Source organism: Podarcis pityusensis (genome assembly GCF_964106645.2).
Source record: "Podarcis pityusensis genome assembly, chromosome: 14".
In the NCBI taxonomy this organism is placed as follows: Eukaryota; Metazoa; Chordata; class Lepidosauria; order Squamata; family Lacertidae; genus Podarcis; species Podarcis pityusensis.
In genome coordinates this window covers 34,365,452-34,392,104 of record NC_138039.1, presented here as the reverse complement: position 1 = coordinate 34,392,104, position 26,653 = coordinate 34,365,452, and the positions used below count along the sequence as shown (strand labels likewise).

Below are 26,653 nucleotides of genomic sequence, written 5' to 3'. Positions count from 1 at the left end.
AGAGAAATAATGGTATATTTCCCATGAATGCTCCATCCCTAAGCATATTTCCTCTGACTCACAGGAAGCTGCCTGAAACCATCTAGCTCAATACTGTCTACAATGCCTAACAGCGACTCTCCAGGATTCTAGGCAGAGACATTATCAGTCTTACCTGGTGATGGCTACAGGTTCAACCTGGAACCTTCTGTGTTCAAAGAAGATACTCTATTGCTGGGCTATGGCCCTTTCCTTCTGAAGTAAGCTCTATTGATTTGGATGGGATTATAAATTCCCACCACCACCCTACCTGACTTCTGATACTAGCAGATGGAACTGACCCATGGGGAACTGGTCTCCATATACTTTGATTGATTACAACGGAGAAAGGGACTTGTGCAACTCTGCATGTGTTTACTGAGAAGTATATCCCACTGAGTTGAATGGAACTTACTCCTAGGTACTACCTATAGGAGTCTGGTCTAAGTACATGAACAAATGCTTTTCGTTGAAGTAAACAACAAAAAAAGTTACATAAATGATGGAAACTGCTTCCACGAGAGATAATGATGGCTGCCAAGTTGGATGGCTTTAAAAGAGGATGAGACATTCATAGAGGATAAGGGTACAAATGGCCACTATTTCTGATGGCCTATGTTCTACTTCCACTGCTAGAGGCATCATGCCTCTGAACACCAGTTGCTGTAAAACCAAAGGACAATAAATCGCTGTTGCACTCAGGTCCTGCTTGTGGAAATCCCCCGAGCATCTGGTTGACCACTGTTGAGAACAGGATTCTGGATTAGACGGGCCACTGGTCTGATCCAGCATGCTCTTCTTATGTACTTAACAGGGGGGCTGTTTTGTAATAATTTCAGACTCCCAACAGTTACTTGGGTTCCTTTTTGGTTCATTCCTAAGAGGCATTCTAATTATATGAGGATTGTTGCATGCTGACAACAGTTACATTTTCTCTTTATAAAGCAGAGGTGGGCAGCTCTCAGGGACCACATCCCCTTGGGGGTAGTGTTCTGAGAGCTGCGTGGTAGCAGTGGGAAGACCCAATGATGGATGGAACCAGAGACAAACTTGTTCTAGGTTAACTGATCCAGAATAAAGACCACCCTCTTTTCATGGTTGCATCAGATTAGAATTCCCAGTCCTATGCTGATATTTTCTTAACCAGAGGAGTCCACCAATGGAAGCCACACTGCTCCTGTGTCTTGTGCTAAATGCTGTGTTAGGAGACAGCACCAAAGTATTTTTCCTATGCCCAGGAGCTCTAATATCCCAAAGACTTGGAATTCTACAGCATCCCTAGCACAGATGGTAGCAGAATGAGTGGCAAGATATCTGTAGTAAACATGGAGTGAATGGCCTCTGTCCCCACCTAGCGAGCCAATATTGAAGATGCAATCATATTCAATTTGCAAACATATGTCTAATCAGCATAAAGCAATCTAATTTTAAAATGGTAAAAGTGCAGGATTCCAAACTTCTTGCTGCAAAACGGGACAGCCGGTGCGTTCCCCAAATCCCTTTGGGTGGGCTGGCATTTACTTCTTGAGAATTAATCATGTTGTTTTGGACGACATGTGTTTTCTTTTCAGTGTTAATGTCTATGCTTTTGATATTTAAGAGAGTAGGGGAGTTAGAACTTGCCTTAAACACTCTAAGGACCAAGAGTGACAGTAATTCAAAGTAATAAAATTAATAACCTCAGCAAACAGAGGCACTATTATAGAAAAGTATGTGAGCTGTGCCCCTCCTCCTCCTCTCTGTCTGTCTGTCTCCCCCTCCCTCCCTCCCTCTCTCTCTCTCTCCCTCCCTCTCTCTCTCTCTCACGCACACACAAACAAACACACACACCATTTGAAGTCCACATCCGATTATTGGTTTGGTGTAACTCATTGCTTTCATTTCAGACATACAGTGGCTCTCAGCAGACAAGTCGGCACAGATGGAATCCCATCCGGTATGGAGAAATTCTTTGAGAATGTCTAGAATTTTTCAGTGAGTTTGATTCTATGAGCTTAGAACTCTGAAGTTTACTTTCTCACTCTCCATCATGTCATAGGAAAGCCAGGAAAATTGTGATAGCTTGCCCCCCACCCCCACTGCCAATGTTTTGAATTACCACTAAGTATATCTGGCACACATTTGAGTTTTGTACATGAATGTCATAGACCGTATTGCTTACAATTCATGACCATTTGACCCCACACTGCTTACTGATTTTGCTCTCTACATACCTATGGATAGATAAGAGTGATAGATCAGGGTTGGCTGAAGGCATTTTGCTGCCAGAAATGGAAAAGATTCACTAACACCCCAAAGACACTGGCTGTTGAATCCTATTTCAATACTGGCAATGGAATAGTGTCATCCACACGTGAAGGCAGAAGGTTAGTTATGGGGTGGCAGAACATTCCGTGTAGCACATAAACCTCTGTCCCCTAGAAGGCCACAGCCAGGGGGCTCAGGAGAAATGGTGAGGTGATATCATGTCAGGAACGAGCCAGCTCCAAGTGAAGGTTTGCAGCCAACTGCAGAAAGCAGCCAGGAACAGAGAGGCTTAGATGTTAGTCAGGCAGGGGAGAGCAGACAGCTGCAGACTTCAGCTCTTCCTGACCTTGACGGGCAGACTGATAAGGCAGTAGCTGAGAGCAGGCTAGAACACAGTCAAAGCTCACAGGAAGCACAGATAGGCACAGACAAACTCAGAGACACCCTATCAGAAAAGAAAGAGTTTGGAGCTGATCCACTCAGTCTGAAAAGTCAGTGAATGGGAGGGCAGCTAGATAGAAAGCAAAACAAGAGACGTAAAGGTCGTAAGTTCAATATCTTCTGTCAACGTCGGAAGGAGTCTTCAGAAGGGGCATCTTGAGTAATGATGCCAGAGGCTTTGTTAGAGCCATCCGAAGCTATCTGTTTGTTTTTGCAGTAAATCCTCCTTTTTAATTACCTATGCTTACTGTGCTATCAAGCGGGAAACCTGACATATCACTACTGCCCCTGCCCCAGCATCTGCCACCTGAAGCACTTGCCTTACTCTGCCTCAAAGGAGGGTAGAAAAATCAATTTCAGTATATTTCAGTTTCTCGTTTTTGCAATCTTAAATTTGGTTCTCCATATTGCTACATCAGTTTGGAAATGGCAATTTCTAGGAATCTGCAAGGAAGCTGCTTATTAATTTGAAATTGTCAGCAAGATAGGTTTTATTTCTCCACTCCGTTCTTCCAATTGTTTACATAATAGTAGCTTATTTATTAGTAACAATCCTTGATCTTGTTTTATGCTTTGTAAATCGTTTTGTACTGATTGAAATGTTTCACTTTCATGTTCTATGTTTTTCTTTAAAAGTATTTTTTATAATAATAAAAAAAACAAGTTGCCATGAAAATTCGTCAGCATTTTGGTGCTAATTTCTCCTAATATACACACTTTTGTATGCATATTTGCCTAATATACACATTTTTGCAAAGCAACTTCCCCCTAATATAATGCATTTTATGCAGCATTTACACAAACACATGTGCTTTATGTATACATTATCCGTGTGCATGCATTTTGTGCACACATTACTTGGCTGAAGAACTGCAATGCAAATTTTGGAGAAATGTGAATTTTCAAAGAATGGCTGTCTTTTGGTTTGCATTGTTTCAGAAAATGTGAATTAGATAAGTTTGCCTTTCACTGCAAACTGAATCAAATTTCTACCTCACATGCAACTGAGGATAGACAGACTTTGAGCATGTGATAAAATGGCTCTACTCCACAAAGTCTGGTGCATGAAGTTTTCAGTCTTTATGGTGCCCTGTGCCACTTGTTTTATTTCCTTTTTATTCATGAGGGGGAAGCAGAGCACTCCTAGGTCCCAGCCTAGAGATTCTGCCTCTCTGAATTTTTCTGCTAAAAATTGCGCTGAAGCATCTGCTTCGATTAGGCAGCTTGGCACGGCATAAGGAAACAGGCAAACACTAAATCCTACCTCCTGCTGGTTGGAACGCAGTTTGTATCCATGCCATGCTATTTCTGTAATCTCTTTTTTCATATTTGTGTCAGGGAATATCAAAAATGCTTTTAAAAGAAGCGTCACTTATTTAAATAAAAGTGTATCCTTGTAAATCATATTGTCATAACAAAATGGATGGCTCACATACTCCGTGGAGCTCATTTATTTTTCTCCTTTCGCCTTTTAGAAAGCTTTTTTTATGCCCGCACTCTACTCGTGAGGTATCTGACGTGCATCCCACCACAGATCTTTAATTGCCTAAAAAGGGTGCGCGTTTGTGTGCAGTGGGAGAGATACACAAATAGAAGAGGAAAAAGTTATTGCCAGGTCTAAAACCCATCATAAAACCCAACCCGGTTTTTATTGTGCTGTGCTTATCTGAACTGCCTACTCTTGCAGATCGGGGCAGATGCACTGATTCTGCGGTACATAAGAAGCATGAAAGAGGGAAGGGAGTAGAATGGAGATGTGGCGATCAGAGCAGGCTCCTTGGCTTTGCAGTTAATATGCATGGCTGTGTGGCTAGGCAGCTGGAGGAGGAGAAGTTGGGAAGATGCCAGTGAAAGAACTGGGACTGGAGGGAGTGGCCTATTTGTCATCCTTAGGACCTCCAGGGAAACTTGCCATGCCTGATACACCTGGAACTGGGTGCAGAGAGTACACTTAACTGCTAAAGGGAGCAAAGCTGTGGGCAGCCTGAGGACTCTCCAGTCCCCTTGATGCCTGTCAATGAGCAACAAGTGAGAGTCTAGGCAGGTTCCAACAGGTTCCAGGAACTCTCTTCTTTGTGAGCTTTTGTGGGTGAGCTGTGAGTTTGTTTAGGCCCTGGGTGAGAGACAAGGTGGATGGGGAAAGTCCTGAGAAATAGACAGGAGTCTGAAGGCTTAGCCACACTTACCTTTCCTCCACTCTTTCCAGGCACAGACCACAATTCCAAACTCTGTGTCCAAACGGCCAGAGTTTCCCCTTGCAAAAACCCACTCTTTAAAGCTCAATCGGAGCAAACGTCAATCCACGGAAAACCAGAATTGATGTTTACTCCAATTCAGCTTAAAGAGCAGGTTTTCATGGGGGAAATTGGGGCACGGGGACATTCAGACATGGACCTCTGCCTGGAAAGAGTAGAACAAAGGGTAAGTGTGGATAATTGGAAGGAGTTGGTCTATATCTTACTAATAAATTCAACATTTGAAACAGTAACTGTGTATATATATATTTTGTAACATTTGTTGTTTAAGCTGTCTGTTGGTGCTTTCGTTTTCTGTACACAGCTTATTTATTTTTATTTCATAAAATTTAAATACTGCTTGATTGTATCAACAACAACAACAACCCTCAAAGAGATCTATTTTTATATACCAAATGGTATAGCGGTATAGAAATAGCCTAAATAAATAAGGTACTTCCATGGGAGTGTGGAAAAACCTCAGAATGTGACACTGGGTTGAAAATTCAGCTTCCTTAGAACCTCTATTTTCATTTCCCCAAGGCACTAGTCCCTATGGCTGAGCAGATACGTTCAAATGTGTACAAGGGATGTCTGCTCAAGTCTCAGAAGACAATGAGGTTCCTCAGTAAGATACCTGGGGACATGGTTTCAAAACTCTGATTATCTCTGTCCTTTCCTGTAAGGAGCAAAAATAAGGAATCATGCAAATATTCTCCATTTGCATAATTTTAGAGGATGCACAGTTCAGTTTTCCCTGGCACAAAATTCGGATAAAGCCTAAATGTCATGGGGCAGTGATGTATCACATCCTAAAGTAAGTACGTGGGATAGCATAAACTGACGGCATCGTTGTTATTTATTCATACCCCACCTTTTCCCCAGAACTGGGACTCAAGGTAGCTCACAAAAAATTAAAGTAAATTCAAATAAAGCACACATGGATAAAGCATATAAATAGTTATGATTAAAAAGCAATTTAACTATATATGGAATTAAAATAATGTAAATATATATATATATATATATATATATATATATATCAAATTGCAGATAGGGTGGGGGGCAATACAGCACACTATCAAGAACTCTTTCCTTGAAAGCAATCAGTTTGGCTTCTTTGAGATCCAATATGTAAAAGGGTCTCTTTGCCATTGGATGACATTTTAGGAGAAAGGCAATAACTGTTTGGGAAGAGAACACAGCTCAGTGACAGAGCACATGCGCTGCATGTAAGAACATCCAGCTTCAAAGACCCTGGCAGGTGGCAGGTGGTTGGACAAGCCTCTGGCTAGGACCTTGGAGAGCAGCTGACAGGAGAGCTGCACACAGTCCTCCTGACCTAACTTGGATCCATTCCCAAATCAGTTAAACATATGGGCAGGAGAGGGTGGGAGAAGGAGATACTGTGTCTCCTTGCCCACCCCAAAGAGAACAGGAGAATCAATCCTGTGGTGGTGTTTCACAAGCATGTTCCCTGCAGGGTACACAATGGCAAGGCAATGTTCCCTGCAACTGGCAAGACTGCACCCTGAGAAAAGGATTGAGCTACATCAGTTTGACTCCACATATATGTTCCACTGATGGGAACAGGCACATGCAAGCTAAAGCTCCTTCTTGCCCAATGTCTCACTCCTTAACAGTCCTGGGCTCGCTTCAGGAGGCCCAACGGGACCCATCCAGAGCTTTCTCCACCAGACTCTGCTGGAACCCAGTTCTGCCCAGTTAGGTTTGATCTTCAAGTCTTTGGCTGAATTGGGTGCATGGACCTAGCTAACAGTTAGAACAGACAATTGGTCTAATTTGATTTAAGACAGTTTTCTGTGATGCAGATGGTCCCACATTTATTAAGGGATAACATCTTTCATTCATCACAAAAGAGAGGAACCCATGATGGGTCAACATGAGATCAGTCATAATGATATAAGATCTTATTGATATATCAGACCAACATACATCTAGCAGTCCATAATTCAGTCCCAACGGTGGCCAGAAGGGCACAAGTAAAGCCATTCACTTGCCATCTGTCTCCAGTGTCTGTTATTTAAGGGTATACTGCTTCTGCGTATGGCCCTTCCATTAAGCTACCCTGGCTTGTAGTCCATCAAATGAAAAATGATGGCTTTCTCATGTTGAAAGGGCTGCTGCCTCCCTAGGAGCTGGTGTCATTGTTGATGCTTTTTGCTCTTTTCTTGTTTGACAAACCAGTGTACAAAAAAAGGACCTTGGCATCAAAGAGCCCTAGCAAGCAAGACATGACCTAGAATCATAGAATCATAGAGTTGGAAGAGACCACAAGGGCCATCGAGTCCAACCCCCTGCCAAGCAGGAAACACCATCAGAGATCAGAGCACTCCTGACATATGGTTGTCAAGCCTCTGCTTAAAGACCTCCAAAGAAGGAGACTCCACCACACTCCTTGGCAGCAAATTCCACTGTCAAACAGCTCTTACTGTCAGGAAGTTCTTCCTAATGTTTAGGTGGAATCTTCTTTCTTGTAGTTTGGATCCATTGCTCCGTGTCCGCTTCTCTGGAGCAGCAGAAAACAACCTTTCTCCCTCCTCTATGTGACATCCTTTTATATATTTGAACATGGCTATCATATCACCCCTTAACCTCCTCTTCTCCAGGCTAAACATGCCCAGCTCCCTTAGCCGTTCCTCATAAGGCATCGTTTCCAGGCCTTTGACCATTTTGGTTGCCCTCCTCTGGACACGTTCCAGTTTGTCAGTGTCCTTCTTGAACTGTGGTGCCCAGAACTGGACACAGTATTCCAGGTGAGGTCTGACCAGAGCAGAATACAGTGGCACTATTACTTCCCTTGATCTAGATGCTATACTCCTATTGATGCAGCCCAGAATTGCATTGGCTTTTTTAGCTGCCGCGTCACACTGTTGGCACATGTCAAGTTTGTGGTCAACCAAGACTCCTAGATCCTTTTCACATGTACTGCTCTCAAGCCAGGTGTCACCCATCTTGTATTTGTGCCTCTCATTTTTTTTGCCCAAGTGCAATACTTTACATTTCTCCCTGTTAAAATTCATCTTGTTTGTTTTGGCCCAGTTCTCTAATCTGTCAAGGTGGTTTTGAAGTGTGATCCTGTCCTCTGGGGTGTTAGCCACCCCTCCCAGTTTGGTGTCATCTGCAAATTTGATCAGGATGCCCTTGAGTCCATCATCCAAGTCGTTGATAAAGATGTTGAATAAGACCGGGCCCAAGACAGAACCCTGTGGCACCCCACTAGTCACTCTTCTCCAGGATGAAGAGGAACCATTGATGAGCACCCTTTGGGTTCGGTCAGTCAGCCAGTTACAAATCCACTGAGTGGTAGCATAGTCAAGACCGCATTTTACCAGCTTCTTTACAAGAATATCATGGGGCACCTTGTCAAATGCCTTGCTGAGATCAAGGTAGGCTACATCCACTGCGTTCCCTTCATCTACCAGGCTTGTAATTCTGTCAAAAAACAAGATCAGGTTAGTCTGACATGACTTATTTTTCAGAAATCCATGCTGACTATTGGTGATCACAGCATTCCTTTCTAGGTGCTCACAGACTGTTTGCTTAATGATCTGCTCCAGAATCTTCCCTGGTATTGATGTCAGACTGACTGGGCGGTAATTATTTGGGTCCTCTCTTTTCCCCTTTTTGAAAATTGCCCTTTTCCATTTTTTGTACACATCCTTTTTTAATCTTAACTCAGTTAAAAGTTCTTTAGATAGCCACCCTAGCTTCTTTAGGCACCTTCCATGTTTCCGTCTCATTGGTATTGCCTGAAGTTGTGCTTTTACTATCTCCCTCTTAACAAACTCCCAGCCATCATGAACTCCCTTTCCTTTTAGTATTACTGTCCATGGGATCTCACCCAGCACTTCCCTAAGTTTTATGAAGTCGGCTTTCTTAAAGTCAAGAAATTGAGTCCTAGTATGCTTGGCTGCTCCTTTCCGCTGTATAGTAAACTTCAGAAGAGCATGATCACTCGCGCCTAATGATCCTTCCACTTCTACCCCACTAACCAGGTCATCAACATTGGTTAGGACCAGATCTAAAATGGCTGTTCCTCTTGTTGCTTCTCCCACTTTCTGGACAATGAAGTTGTCTGCAAGGCCAGTGAGGAATCTGTTTGACCTTATGCTCTTGGCCGAGTTTGACATCCAACAAATATCCGGGTAATTGAAGTCCCCCATTACTACTATCTCCCTTCCTTTTGCATGCTTGGCCATCTGTTCCAGGAAGGCATCATCTATGTCCTCCGTTTGGCTTGGGGATCTATAGTAAACTCCCACAATGAGGTCACTGTTATTCTTCTCTCCCTTAATTTTGACCCAAATGCTCTCACTTTGGCTTTGAGGTTCTAAATCTTGGATCTCTTCACAGGTATACACATCCCTGACATATAACGCCACTCCTCCTCCTTTCTTGTCTGGTCTGTTTCTCTGAAATATATTGTATCCCTCCATTATTACATTCCAATCGTGGGACTTATCCCACCAGGTTTCAGTGATGCCTATTATGTCATATTTAGTTTGCTGTACCAAGAGCTCAAGCTCCTCTTGTTTATTTCCCATGCTTTGCGCATTAGTGTACAGACATTGAAGTCCATTAATCATTCCCCCGTACCTCTTATTTAAGGATTTTTTCCTCCCACCACTAGGTCTGCGTGCTGATTGCTCCATTTGGTCTATGACATTTGGATGATCATCTTCATCAATTGATAGACTCCTACCTTCAGGAGCACTGTCTCCCTCCCCCACATTAGTCAGTTTAAAGCCCTCCTGATGAGGTTTCTGAGATTTTTGGCAAAAACATTCCTCCCAACCGTTGTGAGGTGCAGCCCATCGCTTGCCAGAAGTCCATCTTCAAGAAACTGCAGTCCGTGATCTAAGAATCCAAACCATTCCTGTTTACACCATTTGCGAAGCCAGCTGTTCACTTCCACTATTTTTCCCTCTCTCCCTGGGCCACGTCGTTCAACTGGGAGGACAGATGAGATGACAATTTGTGCATTTAATTGCTTCAATTTCCTGCCCAGAGCCTCGTAGTCTCTTTTGATCTTCTGGAGGCTATTGCTTGCAGTGTCATTGGTTCCCACATGAACCAAGAGGAAGGGGTATTTGTCAGTGGGTTTTATGATTCCTTGCAGTCGTTCAGTTACATCTTGGATCTTAGCCCCGGGGAGACAGCACACTTCCCGAGACGTCAGGCCCACAGATCACTGCTTCTGTTCCCCTCAGTAGGGAATCCCCTATCACCACTACACGCCTCCTCTTAGGTTTGGTCGGGGTTCTTCTGGGAGCTGTCCGTTCCAAGGTCGCCTGCACATTCCCTGAGGACTGACTTTGCTGCTCGTCTTCATATACCTGATCGACTGTAATGAAGGAGAGATCCTCAAATGGAGTCTGCTCTTCGTCTTCCATGCTAGGGGAGAGGACCTCAAAGCGATTGTGTATTTCTAAACAATCAGAGCGAACCCTGGGCCTCCTACTTCTTTGAGTCACGTTTCTCCATATATCTGGCTCCTGTGTTGGTGAACTAGCCTCCTTCTCAGGGGAGTCCCCTGTCTCCTCCTTGGTGGAGACGGTGTGCTCTGTTGCTTCCAAGAAGAGCTTCAGCTCTCTAATTCTTTGGAGCGTAGCTACACGTTCCTCCAGTTGCTGGACTTTGTCTTTTAAGAGGGCAATCAACATGCAATTGCTGCAGGTAAAGCTGCCTGCAACCTTTGGCAAGATGGCAAACATTGCGCAGGAACCGCAGGCGACTGCAGCTGTTCCCTCCCCCTCCATCTTGAGAACGTGTCGTTGGGGGTGGCTACAGCGGTCCTCCATCATAAAAAGCGTGAAGACAGGACAAATAACTCCCCCCACAAAAAAAACCTAGGTCTCCCCCAACAAACGTTTGAGACTAGCTCCCCAAATCTAAAAGATGGATCGAACTGTGCGCGCCGCTGCCCTGCAAGCTCTGATAAGCTCCTCCCACAGCTAATCACCTGCCTCAACAGAAACCCTGCCCCCTCTGACCTTTGCACAGGGAGAGCAGCTAATCAGCCACAAAGAAACACACACACACACACAAGAAAACCCTTTTTGCTCCTTCTTCAACTGCTGCCCTGCAAGCTCTGATGTGCAAAACACAGCTAAATAGCTCATGCTGCCAAAGAACAGGATTTATACACAGGCATTTAAGAGAGTAGTCATCAGCTCCAGTTTGACAAAATGTACTTCTCACAACTCAGGTTCGGAACACATTCCTGAGCCATACAGCTTGACCTTACAGCAGTGCTTGCTTATTGGCAGGCTAATCAAATATTTGACATTTGGTCAGGCTAAGTCAGGCTTTGCTGTTGTTAGAACAAAGTCTGCCCCTTCAGAGCTGCCCCAGGTCCTGAAGACACTGACAGACCCAGTGGCCTTGTTCTTGTGGAAGATGGTAAGCTGCCATGCAGGCTGTATTCATTTGGTCTTCGAGTAGGCAGCTTATGTGACTGAGCACTCCCCCACAAGAGAAAAATCCTATAGAAGAGTAGTATGTCATAGGGAAAGCTATGCTAAAACTTTCCCCCTATATATACCAATTTTCTGATGCAAGAATTTATTCTTTTTGGTGGGAGGAATATTGAGTTATATGACTCCCCACCTGCAGTCAGAAGTGGTGCAGTCCCAACACAACTACCATTTCCATGAGATCTAGGCCTCTGATTCTTTGGTTCCTGATCAACCTATTGTATTTTGCCTGTTACGTACTGTCTTGTCATATGAATTCATCTGTCCTCCAGTCAAGACTGAACTGTAGGAAGATGTCGAGCAAGGCAGAAACCAGGAACCATGGCAAGGGTCAAGATGGGAGATAAATACAAATGTCAGTGCCGAGAAGACATCTATTTCCTAGAAAAACTCCAAGGGCCTGATAGAGGGACTCTGAGGTTCCCCATCTCTGACAAAAAGGTGTGTGTGTGTGCTTTGCAGCTGTGCTTTGGTAAGGAAACAAACAGTGCTTTCTGTTAGTCCATTCTTTCTTCTCTTCCTTTGAAGCCACATTCTACTTTTTAGAGCAGAAGCATTGGAAATATATTATCTCTTCCTCCACAGCCTTCATACCACAGAGAGAAGAGGCATTTGTACCCTCCATGAGGGTCTCTATTGATGACTGTTAAGCCACCCAGTCTCAGGTTGTGAGTATATTTTGCCCTTAGTGCAATGTTGCCATACATAATTTTCACCATGGAAATTAATCTATAGTCAAAAATAAGGAAGTACACCTGAGGCCACCATTACAGTAGTGCGAAATCTGTCCCCTACCCTATTGACTCTGGCAATTGTGAATTTGGACATGCTCCTGGACTAAAATGTGACCAGCTGTTGGTAATAGATGTGTATGTGTGCTTCAAAAGGGGGAGATCAAGACCCTTACTGAACAGCTCTCCTTCCCTTTCCTTAACAGTTGCTTAAACAGATTCAGTGAAGAAAACCGGGGGCGGGGGGACAAAGGCTTGTAAAAGAATTATGAAGTATCAGGGAAATTACATTTCCCTCCCCTCCAAAACTAAGTAGCATGACAATTGCAACTGATAGAGCAAATTAAATTCTAAATGCACTGGTGATTTGATATATATCATTTTGCAAAGTGTTACTGAGAAAGTGCTGTTGCTGGAAAAAAGAGTTAAGTTCCAGAACGAGCCTTGTCGGTTCTGAGACCTGATCCAATTATGTAGAGTTCATTAACATAAATGTAAGGATAGGGAAGGACACAATGGAACAAAAAGAAAAGCAAAGAATATATTTCAGTACACTCTGTTTGGGGAACTAGAACTCTTTTGACCTCAAAAAGAGGATTAGTCAGATCCATGGAGAAGTTCAACAACTACTAACTTCTGTTAGAGGCAGTAGGCCTGTGAATCTCAGTTTCTGCGAATCATACATGGGGAGAGTTCTGTTGCACTCAAGTCCTGCTTGTGGGCTTCCCCTACCAAGGGCATCTGACTGGACTGGCCACTGTAAGAAGAGGATGCTTTGCTAGGTGAGCCTTTCACGATCCTGATGTTCTTAAAATCCTGACCAGCATGACATGGCTGACCAGCATGACAATGCTCCATCTTTGCTGTCCCAAGCAATGTCACCAGAAAAAGGTCTCTATGTATCATTCTGCCTCAAAATGGAGCAACTTAGACTGTTGCCTGATATACACATTGTGGATGATTTAACACCAGTCCTCTGCTAACTGCACTGGCTTCTAGTTTGTGCTGGATTTGGGGCCAAGTTCTCTGAAAAACTGCATTCACAAGCCCACCCAAAATTAAGAATCTTCGTAAGAGGCCTTGCAGTCATTGCATGTGGAGCCATTTCAAATCTGCTGCAGTTTGTTTTCCGCAAAAAAACCCCCCACACACCCAACCCTATGTTATTTGTCTCACTGTCTGCTGTAGTGAAATTACGTAACTTACATAATTAATTACATAAATTACATTGTCCTATAATATTCCTCACCATTCATTTCAATGTGAAGGAAATGCAATGCAAATGGACAGAGGCATAATCAATCGCATATTTTGAGTGGACCAAAAGCAACAACGTATGCAATGGATTGATTTCCATTCCAGACATATGATTTATTTTTTTAAAAAAAAACACACACATTAGCAATTTCCTCTCCCGTTTCCATTTTTGTTAGAATTCCCTGACATCCTTACTCATGCCAAAGAGGATATTTGGGGCAATTCCTTTTCTGTTGCAGTGCCCCAAATTGGTGGCTTTGATACTATCAGTGGTTAGACTGTTAGCCTTGGATCTGAGAGGCCAAGGTTCAAATTTCCACTAGTTATGAAGCTCAGTGTTGTGGGGTTAACAAGAACAAGAATAAGAACCCTGTTGGATTAGGCTAAAGGCCCATCCCATTCAGTATCCTGTTCTCACAATAGCCAACCAAATGCCTGCAGGAAGACCGCAAGCAGGGCACAAATACAACAGCAGACTGAGGCAGCAGCCTCAGGCATCAGATAACAACAATAATTTAATAATTTAAAATATTTTTTATACCCCACCCACCTGGCTGGGTTTCCCCAGCTTACAGCATATATAAAACATAACAAAACACCAAAGATTAAAAACTTCCCGATACAGATGTCTTCTAAAAGTTATGTAATTCTTAATCTCCTTGCCATCTGAAGGGAGGGCATTCCACAGGGAGGGTGCCACTGCTGAGAAGACCTTCTGCCTGGTTCCCTGTAACTTCGCTTCTCACAGTGAGGGAACCACCAGAAGACCCTCTGCGGAGAGCCTCAGGGTCCAGGCTGAATGATAGGGGTGGAGACGCTCCTTCAGGTAAACGGAAGGGGAAGAATTCCACCACCACCTTTCTCCCTGAGTTCCCTAAATTAGCTTGCTCTGCACCTTTTAAGCCAGTCTGCTGTTCTCAGGTGCAATGGAGAAGGGTGCCCATTTGGAAATAAGAGCTGATTGTCAACCCAAGCAGGTTCTGTACATGGCGGGGCAGGGTGCCAAACATATTGGGCCGATTCTGTTCATTTGCCTGGGATAATTTTCACCATTAGCATCTATGCTCCTCTAAGATCTGAGCCCAGGTTCCCCCCCCCCCGACCAATAGCCATTTTAACGTTCACATGACACATGCACATTTTGTTTCAGGGAAGATTAGGTGGGAGGACAAAAGGATGCTCTTATAATAGCTATTAGGAACGGAGGTGGGGGAGAGAAGCAAGCTCTTGTTCAGTTATTAGAAAACAATGGCTGAGCCATTATACCTCTCCACCCCCCACCTCTGTCTTTGCGCTCTGTGTGTGTGCCTGTTCCAGGACTACAACAATAGGAATATAATCGCGGTGTGGCAGATAATGAATATCCAGAGCTCTTTTCCAGGTGAGAAGTGCTGTATTGTGACTAGAATGAAAACAGACATAAAGCACTCCTTCTGGGGTAGAGGCTTTTGAGGCTGCTCCTGGGATACATAGCATGAAGATTGCTGCAAGGGGAAAGAGAAACTCCAGAGAAAGCGGAAAGAAGCTGGCAGCAACTGTGCCCATTTAGAGCATTTTTTTATAGAGTTCTCGCCTCTGGATTTTGACTAAAATGATACTCAGAGTGAATTCTGAGGGTGCCTCTTGGGCAAAACAGACCAAGGCAAGAGGCAAGAGGCCACCTTTATAACAACCCCTGTATCCTCACATGGAAATGAGCATGCAAGACTAGGGATGGGTGAATCTGAAATTTCAGGATTCTCACTTTCTCATTTTTCTTCCAATCTCAACTTCAGTCCTCTGCATTTCCACACCAGTTTGCAGAAAAACAGGAGAATTCTTTAGGAAAATTCACCAGCATTTTAGTTGTAATTTCTCCTAATATACCCAATTTGATATGAAATTTTGCCCAATATGCACTTTTCCCCCCCAAAGAAATTTCCCCTAATGTGACTGTGTTTTTTGCATGCTATTCTCAGAAACACATCTCGTTTTATGGACACATTACCACCTGCATATGCATCTTTCCACACACTATTTGGTTGGAGAACTGTGTTGCAAAATTCAGAGGGCTGCGGATTTTGAAAGACGGCTGCGCTTCAGTTCACGTATTGTTTTGGAAAATGTGAATTGGGTAGGTTCACCTCTAAATGTGAACTGAACAGAATTTCCCCCACATCTCTACATGATGTGGGGTTAAAGGACAAAACTTTATTAAATCAAGGACCTGCAAGGGAAAGAACCATTCCCTCCTTGAGCGCTTTTGCAAGGCAGGAAATTGTGCTCGAAGTGTGATGGGTGCCTCTTGCTTGCCTGGACAGAGTGTGTGTCCACACACACACACACACACACACACACCATAGGCAGCTGTAGAAAAGTAAGAGTAACACAGATTTAGCTAATTTGATGAGGGCTGCAAGGGGAGTCTTCAGTTCCTTCTCTGATCAGATAGTTAACTGATCAGTGCACCTCATAGTCTACTTGACCTTTGACTTTCCTGATGCTGCTGAACTACCACTCCCATCATCCCTAGTCATTGACCATACTTGCTGGGGCTGGTTCAGTCACATCTGGAGGGCCAAAATCTCCTCACACCTGTTCTATGCATTGATATGCACCCAGCGGCTGAACTAGAGCTCAAGTTTAGGGTCTCGTTTCCATCCACATCCTGCCGTTGGATGAGCATTTTGCTTGCAAGTCATCAAAATGTCCAAAACTGGGCAAGCCCTGAGCTCCAGGTGCCTGCCATTGCATGTGTATTCCGTTTTGCTTCCTGATGCCATCCCACATCTGCGATCATCCAAAAACGATGCCCTCCTTTAATAGTGCTGCCTATTGGCACAGGAAGAGTTAGTTTAGAGTAGCTCAAAAGCCTGCCTGGCTCTTTTTAAACACTACAACAACATTTGACCTTTTCAAGCATGCCTCTCCAGCAGCGGGAGAGTGACTGGAATTTACTACCAAATCTGGGGAAATGCAGGACTCAGTGAAATATGCCCTCTCCCCCCCCCCCCCATGTCACGGTTTGAGCTGGATATCAGAGGCCCAGTAACAGCTCAAGGCTCTCTTTTACCATTTAGAAGAGGAGAAGGAGGAGTTCATTGCCTCCCGAGGACCATATTTCATTGCTCTACCAGACAAACATGGGTGATTGGAAGCACAGCATGCAGAGGGTATTCGAAGGCCATTCCAGCTGGGAAATTAGATGGATTCCCACCCACTCGGAGAATCATGAAAGTGAGTCCTAGCACAATAGCAACCAGCATCACTGCACTGCATCCCAAATATTTATTTCAAGAGCTGGTCTAGCTTCGTAACCATTCACAGCTAACCCACTCCTATTTTGGGGAAAAGTTGTATAGTAAGGCTGCAATCCTATATGCACATAAAGGTAAAGGTAAAGGGACCCCTGACCATTAGGTCCAGTTGTGACCGACTCTGGGGTTGCGGTGCTCATCTCGCTTTACTGGCTGAGGGAGCCAGCGTACAGCTTCCGGGTCATGTGGCCAGCATGACTAAGCTGCTTCTGGCGAACCAGAGCAGCATACGGAAATGCCGTTTTCCTTCCCACCAGAGCGGTACCTATTTATCTACTTGCACTTTGACGTGCTTTCGAACTGCTAGGTTGGCAGGAGCAGGGATCGAGCAATGGGAGCTCACCCCGTCGCGGGGATTCGAACCGCCGACCTTCTGATCGGCAAGTCCTGGGCTCTGTGGTTTAACCCACAGTGCCACCCGTGTCCCCATATGCACATACCTGGGATCAAACCCCATTGAAACAAGTGGGACTTGCTTTAAAGTAAGCATGGCTGCGGCTGTGCTTTTGAGCAACATTAAAGACTGGTAACACAAGTGCCCAATTCCTGGCATATGGGTTGTATCCAGCATTAGCCACACTCAGAGGAGTCCCATTGATATTAATACATAGCCATTAATTTCAAAGCATCTCCTATGGGTAAAACTTAGTTAGATACAACCTCATAGCTCCCCAGCTCCTGAGCCCAAACTGACAAGATCATGTGCCTTCAGGGGAGCGCAACTGCGACAAGGCCGTAATCTAATTAAGTTCCTGTTTTGCTATCAGATACGTCATCTCTTTCCTCCGAAAAAGTTATTGAAAAGAGAGGGGGAGGACAGAGCGTGAGCTCTTTGTAATTAACATGCAGCCGTGCCTGTCATGCAGGGAGCAGGCACAGTTATAATAACTCGGGAGTCAATAATTCATAAACCATAATGCATTATTAATCAATTATCGAGGCCCGAATTACATTTAATGAGATTAAGCTGATTGGAGCGCTAAGCTGTTTGAATCGTATTGATTTAATCAATGTGCTTAATTAAACTGTGTACATTTTCCCCACACACAATCGTCAGTTCACAACACCCTGAAAAAGTGGCCATCTCAGCCCTTCCTTGCTGTTCTTAATTAGGAGGGACGTAGGGAAATTGTATTTCATTTTTTAAAGTGGGGAGGATAGAACCCTTTAAAAAAAAAAAATGACAGATCAACCAACAGTTATGTGGCTGTCAGTGAAGAGCTCACAGATTTTGCAGAGCTAGCAGCTCCTATGCCTTCACCAACGTGACATGACGTCTTTCAGTGAGGGCCTCACAGCTCATATCCCACACAGTGGAACTGACAGGTGGATGAGGCTAACCTTCCAGATAAGTGCTTAAAGCATGAGTGAGGAATGTTTCTCAGCTCAAGGGCCACATCCCCTCATGGGAAACCTTCCAGGGGTGAGGGTGGGGCCAGCAGCAAAAAAATGGGTAGGCCCTGAAGCAAAAGTCTGTGCTATGTATGATCTGGCTGAGATTCCTGCATTGCAGGGGGTTGGACTAGATGACCCTCAGGGTCCTTTCCAGCATTCAAAACTCCCATTGTTCTGGGCGTGTTTTGCAACAAAGAATTTCATTAATGCGAGCAGTTTCTGAGCTCTGGGTGCGGTACCACACCTAAGATTTCAGATTAAAACTGCCACTGCTGGAAGGAAAGGAGGACCTCCCCACTTCCACTTTCTGCCTCCCCATTTCCAGCTACTCTCTGATGACTGGAGAAGGAACCCTCATAAGAATATTAGGGTGGGGCAAGCAGGGGAGGACTAGACCATGTGAAAAATGAACATAAGATTTTAGCTGTGGTTCATTTTCAGCTTTGTATTCTTGTGATATAAAAAGCGTGCCTAGACACTCTGTTGCAGCGCCCATAACCTAGGTTTAAGGTGCCATTTAGCTCCTAGTTTTCATATCTCCGTTTCTAACACTGGTCCCTTCCAACGCTACAATTCTATGATTCTATGGTTTTAAGTGAATCTTACAGTAGGGTACATACATTCCAGTCACCAAAGGACAGAGGTTTCTACACACACCACACTACAGCTCTTCATCGTTCATCCAGGCCAGCAAGAGGCATGACCACAGTTCAAGGATACATTCAAGCCAGGCAAAAGTGCTCAAAGAGAGCATGGAGCAAAGCTGGGGAGATGCAGGGCCTGGTGAGAGTCACATTCAGCCCCAAGGCCTGAGGATCTCCTCTACCTGGCCTAGAGCTATGCACAGATGGGCCTCTCTGCACTATTTATAGGCAGAGAAATTGAAGTGGGTGGACCATTTTACCAAATTTATCCAGGGAGAGGAGAAGTTCCCCAACACTTTCTCAGGGATGGAGCTCATTATAGCAGAAAGTACAGATACTCCCTTCCTTCCCTAAGGTTTTATTTGCTTTTGGTGCTGCTACAACTGCAATCTGCCCATCATTTTGCACACTCCACAATGCCCCAGAACCAGTCTTATTGTGGGTGCCACACACAGACAAAAAGTGGTAGAGAATATTCAGACGGGGAGGATCTGTGAAATTGCCTTCTTTTGAGGGGAAGATGTACGGTAGGTCTGAAAAAGAAAAAATTGTTCTTGCAGGGGGGTGGGGGGAATGTCATCTGAGAAATTTTCGCTCAGCTCTAGTGCTGCTTCACAACACTCCCCTGTCAACCAGGCAAGGTAACAATGGCCTCATCAATGACACATTACAAAAGGCAATGATTTTGCTTACATGGAGGCTGTATACCTTAAGCACCATTCCTTTGAAATTGACTTTGTTGCAATCAACAGGGCTCCCTTCCAAATACACAAAGCCTGGATTTAAGTTTGCCATCCGTTTCTTTCTGGCAGGGCTCTTGGGACTTCAACAGCTGCCTGATAGGGCTGATAATCAACAGGCAAAGCTCTTCCCATCACTGTGAGTTAATGGAATAAATGGCGGTCATTTACTTTTATGGGAGACGCTAAAAGGGCTTAGGGGGAGCCCACTGGGACAGGAAGTTAAATCAGCCACCTGCCTCTGGTGACTCCAGTTTCTTCAGGGAGGTGGAGAGGTAGGTTTATAATCATCTGAGTAACAATGTCATGCCACTCCGTCTGACTACACAGTGGCATGCTGTAAGACAGAAGTGGAAGTCCTTTTTTCAGCTCTAAGGCTACATTCCCTTTAGGGTAAGCTTCTAGGGGCTCCATGCTACTGGCGGTTGGAGCCAATAAGCACACACACACACACACACACACACACACACGGGGCTTCTCCCCAGACTGCACCTCTAGGGCAGAGAACTCACAATACACACAGAAAAGTGAGCCAAGCCAACGATTTGGGGACCAAGTCATATCCTGTGGCCCTTGATAATGGAATTATACTGATATATAAAAGTTTACCAATTCCACAGCAGGTAAAATACACACACACACACACACACACACACACACACACACATCTATACATTTTCATACAAAATATTGCATGAAATTGCTCAATAAGGACATTACGATCAACAATGGAACCCAGTTAATTTTGGTGCTGCCTGATGATTATCAAATTGCCATGACACAGACTTCTTCACTGGTAGCACCCGTGTTGCAGAATGCAGTCCGCTCTGAAATATGGGAGGCCTCATCTTTATCGGCACTCTGCTGGCTTTGGAAGATGCACCTGTTCACACAGGCATTCCCTTGATCTCTCAACCTGAGCCTCCTGTTTCAGTGTCTCTCCTGCATTGGTCTCTACAGCCACAGCAGGTGCTGTAACTCTGTCTCTCTCCCCCAAAGGCACACTCCTCCATTGCCTCCTGAGAAAGATGGATGCCAACCATAGATGTTTCCCTGGGATTTATTTGTTGTGTATTTTAGTTGGGGGTGTTAACATTTGTGTAACTGGCTCCCATAAATCGTAAACCACTTAGAAGTCTATTTTAGCATTAAATTGTATCTAAATGTAATACAAATACAGTGGTACCTCCGTTTGCAAACTTAATTCGTTCCGGAGGTCCATTCATTAGCTGAAACTGTTCTCAAGCCAAGGAACGCTTTCCCTAATGGGGCTTCCCACCACAGGCGCTCTTCCCCCAGTTGGATTCTGTTTGCTTTCCGGGGGAAAGTTCGCTGCCGAGAACGCCTACTTCCCGTTTTGTGGCGGTTGTTCCCCGAAGCATTCATTGACTGGACTGTTCACAGACTGAGGTACCACTGTAATACGATATGCACAACTGTTCCGGTGTACACATAGGCAGGTGAGAATCCTACAGTCATGTTTACACACACAAACACATCCACAAAACCATGCACAGAGGGATCCCACCATGGCCATTGCTTTCCCTTTCTCCAACAACCTCCCAGGGGAATGACAGCAAGAGTAAGAAGACAATGAGACAAGTGATGGCAAATGAGGGCAAGCAAAGGCATTGTAAATGAATGTGAGGTTTTGCAAAGTGCTTTTAAAAGGTTACCAAAAGGGAGGAGGCTATTTGGCACTGCCAAAAATGCTCCCCCCAAAAAAGAAGAAATGTGAGTCAGTTCAGCTTTAGTTTCAAACCCCATCAGCTACCACAGTGAGCACTTCAATGTCCTTACTTAACATGGGCGTTAAGTGCCCAATGCTGTGACAGTTTAATTTCTCCCCTTGGTGCAGTTTCTAAGCAGTATGATGCAGCCTGAACATAATACATAATACACTTGTCATAGCACAGTTTGTCCTGGGCGGAATCTTTAATTCCATTGACAATGCAAGAGCCAATCACAGATTCTTGCTTAGCATCCACATATTCCAAAATGAATATGCAGTGTTGGCAGGGGGCAGGGGACATATGAGTGTTTGGGGTATCATGGGAGGGGGGTGATGAGTGGGATGAAACCAGCCACAAATCAGCTTCCTTGGGCATTCTGCATATTTAGAACTGGAGTATTTGAGAAGCAATGAGAGACTCTGTGAATCCTATGATGACTCCCTCTTTCTTGTAACCCTCTTCCAAAGAGAAGCGACATTTTAATAAGCAGGTTCGTGCAGCTTGAATAGCCGATCTGTTATCTCTAGAATTAGAAAAGGACGAGGGTGCTGGAATGTATAAAACATGCAGGTCTCAATAGATTTGTGCATGGAAGATGAATACTAGGGTGGCTCCTTATGCCTCTCCTTCCCGTGTTCTATTACTGATAAGTAATAAGCAATTACTGGAAGGGACAAGAAGGAATGCCAGCAATCTCAAGCAGCCCTGTGACAGCAATTGTAAATCACGGGACACCTGTAAAGCAGAGGTGGGGAACCTTTTGCAGCCTGAGGGTCACAGTCCCTTGTGAGCAACCTTCTGGGGGTTGCATGCCAGTGGTGGGAGGGGCCAGAGACCAAAATGAAAGGAGCAACAAATGCAACACTTACCCTTGTACAGTAGGCTACATACCAGCCATGCAAAAGTCAATGGTTTCTGTGCACACACGTTTTCTCTATCCAGGCCAGCAAAATCTATTCCATTACAGCCAGAAATAAAACTTTAGCAGGACCAGGGAAGGGAGAGTCTGGAGGGCCATGGTTGCCCTCCCCAGGTCTGAAGTTCCCCATCATTGTCTGGAAAGCTGCAGCTGGCTCAGTATGGGAGAAGGAGGCAGTTGTCGCACTCTCTGTAGCACCAGGGCAGCTCATAGGAAAGAGATGGCCCAATTCTTGCTGCTCCATGGCACACATCCTGATCCCATCTATAAGTCTGAGTTGCGGAGCTTTTGGTCTTCTAGATGTTGCTGGTCTACAACTCCCATCATCCCTCTGGGAGCTTGCAATCCAGCAGCATCTGGAGAGCCACAGCTTCCCCAACTCTGACATAGCCTTACATAACTGGTGCCTCAGGCTTGAGGAAGTCATCAGCCAGAGTAGTTCTCTAAGACTTCTGAAGCCTAGCTTGGTCTAGCCTAAGATCTGCTCCTGCTTATTTCTCCTTTTAGAACCTGACCTTTGCTGGATCAGACCAAAGATCCATGAGAGACCAACATCCAACATCCAGTAGCCAACTAAATGGCTATGGGAAGCCCGCAAGAAGGACCTGAATGCAACAGACCTCTCCCCACTTGTGATTCCCAACAACTAGTTCTGCACTGAGTTATCTTCCTGTGGCCTCCTTTGGAACCCAACCTCTTGCCTATCTTAGCCTACTTTCCCTTTCATGTGACCCTGGGGCCGTACTCTCCATCTTCAGGGCATGAGGTCAGGGATGTGGTCTGGGGAAGAGAATTGCCCTCAGGGTCAGCACCAGATGCTTCTACTGACACAGAAGAACTTGTGCACGAGGGGCCCATTGTGCCAATCCCACTCTGGACAAAGGCACTGGAGTTACCTTGCTCCACACCCACCCTAGTGGAAAAAGAGTCTCCCTTGCAGCATCAAACCTGATAACTGCTAAAGCATGTTGAGGTTCGTTAAATGAGGAGGTTCCACTCACTGAATGTGCAGCTAACTACACTACTTGCAGCTCCTTTTCAAAGCTCAGTCTCAGGTTGACTGGTGCTGAAACTTGGCTTTTGTGCTTATGGAGTCTCTCTAGCATGGAGCTGTCCAGGGTGCTTAAGTTTGCCTCAGCCCTTCCCTACATAACCTCATCTTGCTCAATTTGCCCAAACCTGAACAGGATGTCAGGTTATATGGACCTCTGGCCTGATCCATCAGAGTTTTTCTTATGTTCTCATTGCTCACACCTGGTGCCTCGGATTCACAACCAGTACCCACCTTTTCTTGAAAGATTAACCCATATAAAAATGTTTTGAAATAAATAAAGTAAGTCAATTTAGTCTTGAGAAACCACATTGTATATGTTTGCTTTGGGAGGTGGCGGGTGGGTGGAGCTCTCTGGGAAAGCAAAATTATTGTAGATGCTGTCATTATGGAAGATTTATATACTATTTAATTAACATAAACCTCTAAGTAGTTTACATAAAATAATATAAATATTCATAAGAAAAAATACTGGGGGGGAATTCAAGTTCATGAAAATATGAATAAAACTGGTGATTTTAAAAGCAAATATGCATTAAAAAAAATACATTGGGACCCAGGACTTGCTGGTAAAGACATTTATTAATGGTGGTGGTGTTGTCTAGATACACATTCCTAAACAAAAAAGTTTTAGCAGGAACTGAAAATTACACTGCAAAGGCACCTGCCTTACTGCAATGGATTTTGAAAGGAAGTAACAGCAGGGGAAAGTAGCAGAGTTCCTTGTGGACCTAAAGAACAAAAAGCCCACCTGAGGTCAATGAAAGAAGAGCTGTCTTCAGCTCTGCTCCACTGCCTCTGCTGACTGGGTCTCTAAAGTTCTAGATGACACCCTTGCTGAAAGCCACATCTACCATCCATGCGGCTTATCCACAAGTGATGAAGGGAACTCCCATTTGTACCGGTGACAAAAAGGCTTTTAAACATTTACTGTGTTTTTCCAAAGCTTGGCCATTTATGAAATTGCAACAATGGACCCCTTTATCCCTTCCTCCCTGACCCATAGATTAGAGGGCTTGTCAAAACAAAGCCAGGGGAGTGAGGCATGGGGGTTGATCAAAGCTAGGAGGCAGGAAAATGAAATTTGGTATATCTCCCAAAAGCTATAATTAACCAAGCTGCTCAGATGAAATAAGTAAATACATGATTATTCAGCCTTGCCCGGAGGCAAGCTTGTAGCACACCACATAGTACAGTCCCTTTCTGACAATTCATCCAGCAAATCAAGTGGATTGCATACTTAGAACATTGGTGTTGTTATCATTCCTGGAGCATGCCCCAGGTCTGAGTGGCACCTTAACTAGCAAACAGGCTACACTTAATATACATTGGTCCCTGAAGCAACTAGGTGCACAGCCCATTTCTGGCCATGTTGCTGAAGCAAGTGACATTATTTGGTGTTACAACCAGTTCAACTAGTTCTTCCCTTTAGAAAGAACAATATACCCATTCAGGTTTTCACCACAGTCCCTGTAAGCAGCGCTTCCAAAAACAAACATTAGAAAACACAGCCCAATCTGGGAGTGTTTCTCGACAGCAGTGAAAATTGGGCAGATAATCTCAGTTCAGCCCAGGGTTCCATCTGTTGCATTTTAACTCATTGCATATGACTGTTAAATGCACACTGTCACTCACATTGAGTTTCCAAATGGAGGAAGGCTACAAACCAAATGAAATGGACTAACTCAGAGGCATCCATGACTTACGGAACTGCTCCAGATCATCGCTGCTTTCTGACTCAGGCATGGCTGTGATTGTCAGCAGGGGACAGGGGTTTCCTCCCAGAGTGTGACACAGAGTCTGCCTCCTGAAGAAGACTTTCTTTGCATTCCTGGCTTGCTCCAAGATGTCAAGGTGAGACTGGAGAGAGGGGGACAAAAGCAGGAGGACGTGTGAAAAGTCCATCCAAATAAAATCAAGGATCCTTATCATCCAGCACCCTCTTTGCAAAAATGACCAGTCAGATGCTCCTGGACACTCACAAATCAGGGTTGTTGTTGTTGTTTTAATGTGCAATTGACCACAAAATGTGCACTTAGGGGGAAACTGTGCAGCTGGAAAAATGGGCTGGGGCGGGGGAAGACTAGACATGTCAGTGTTTATGTGTTTTTAAAGCACTTAAATGATAGGAAATATGCGGGAGGGTATAGATACAAATTATATAAAGGGTCTCATTTTCATACTTTCAAACTTCCCAGAATATATTAAAATACCTTCTTCTTGGGGATCTGGCCATTCTCTTCATCACCTTCATCTTTGGGCAGTCTACATTTCATCACATCCTTGTAAATACAGTGGTACCTCGGGTTAAGTCCTTAATTCGTTCCGGAGGTCCATTCTTAACCTGAAACTGTTCTTAACCTGAAGCACCACTTTAGCTAATGGGGCCTCCTGCTGCTGCCACGCTGCCGGAGCACGATTTCTGTTCTCATCCTGAAGCAAAGTTCTTAACCCGAGGTACTATTTCTGGGTTAGCGGAGTCTGTAACCTGAAGCGTATGTAACCCGAGGTACCACTGTACCTGTTTTTGCACCTTAGCTCTGTCTCACACCTTGTGTTCCTTCTGCTGCAGCCAGTGCAAAACAGCTGGTCTGGGGGTCCACTCTGCCTATTGTGACACATACTATAAAAGATGCAAATATCTACCTGCCCAACAATGCAATCTGTCTCTGTGCACCGAGGAATTAGGCAGCTGAGCCGGACCCAGCCTACCAATTCAAGTGCCGCTGAGTAAAAGGTTGCAATGTCTGCATCCCCTTCACAGCAGCTCTTCAAAGGTTGAGTGGTGGTGGGGTAAAAAGAAGTGGCAACAGAGCAATGCAGCAAGCTGGCATTAACAGATTGTCTCGTCCCTTACAGACTCACCCCATACCTGAGCTCCGCAAGAGAAAGCCTCCTGCAGATACTATCTTATCAGGAAGTCTGTTCCTCATTGTGTCAGAATTGGACCTTTAGTGTGGCAGCACCTGCCCTCTCATTGCACACCAGACAGACACCATCTCTGTTTCCTCTTCGGCACCTGTTGAAGACCTTCAATAAGCCTTTTAAGTGGAGTTATTTGTACCAGTTGGTATCTATTTTTAATGTATATAGTTTTAAACTGTACATATGCAGACACGCATATGTTTGCAGTTGTTTTAACTGTTTTAAGTATGCAATTCTTTTATATATGTTTTTAATGTGTTATTACGAGATGCTTTGAGATATGCATAGAAAGCAATTCATAAATCAACTAAAGGACAACAACACTGGAGATTGGTTTCACACCCAATTCCCTTCATTTCAGCTCCTTCACCCTGCGTTAAAACAAGCACTCCACTGTACCTGCTGGTACCAAAACATTTTCTTATTGGTCCTGCTTCTGTCCAGTTATCATTGCTTTTGAAATCAAAGTTGGCCCTCTAGGTTCCACTTGTATGTGCTTGTGTGCAGCAAGACTCTATTAAT

The 26,653-nt window shown here is 44.5% G+C and overlaps 1 protein-coding gene and 1 long non-coding RNA gene across 3 annotated transcripts in view; one reads left to right on the top strand and one right to left on the bottom strand.

Annotated features, from left to right (window-relative positions):
• AGBL1 (AGBL carboxypeptidase 1) overlaps positions 1-26,653 on the bottom strand; it is a 407,461-nt gene that overhangs the window by 262,287 nt on the left and 118,521 nt on the right. For both annotated transcript variants that reach the window (XM_080980323.1, XM_080980324.1), the window contains exon 17: positions 24,913-25,066. In XM_080980323.1, coding sequence (XP_080836449.1) covers positions 24,913-25,066 — 154 coding nt within the window. The remainder of the gene's footprint in view (positions 1-24,912; positions 25,067-26,653) is intronic.
• Positions 68-26,200, top strand: LOC308462783. Its single transcript, XR_013979351.1, has 3 exons — positions 68-239; positions 1,905-1,992; positions 26,066-26,200. It is a non-coding gene; the product is annotated as an uncharacterized lncRNA (long non-coding RNA).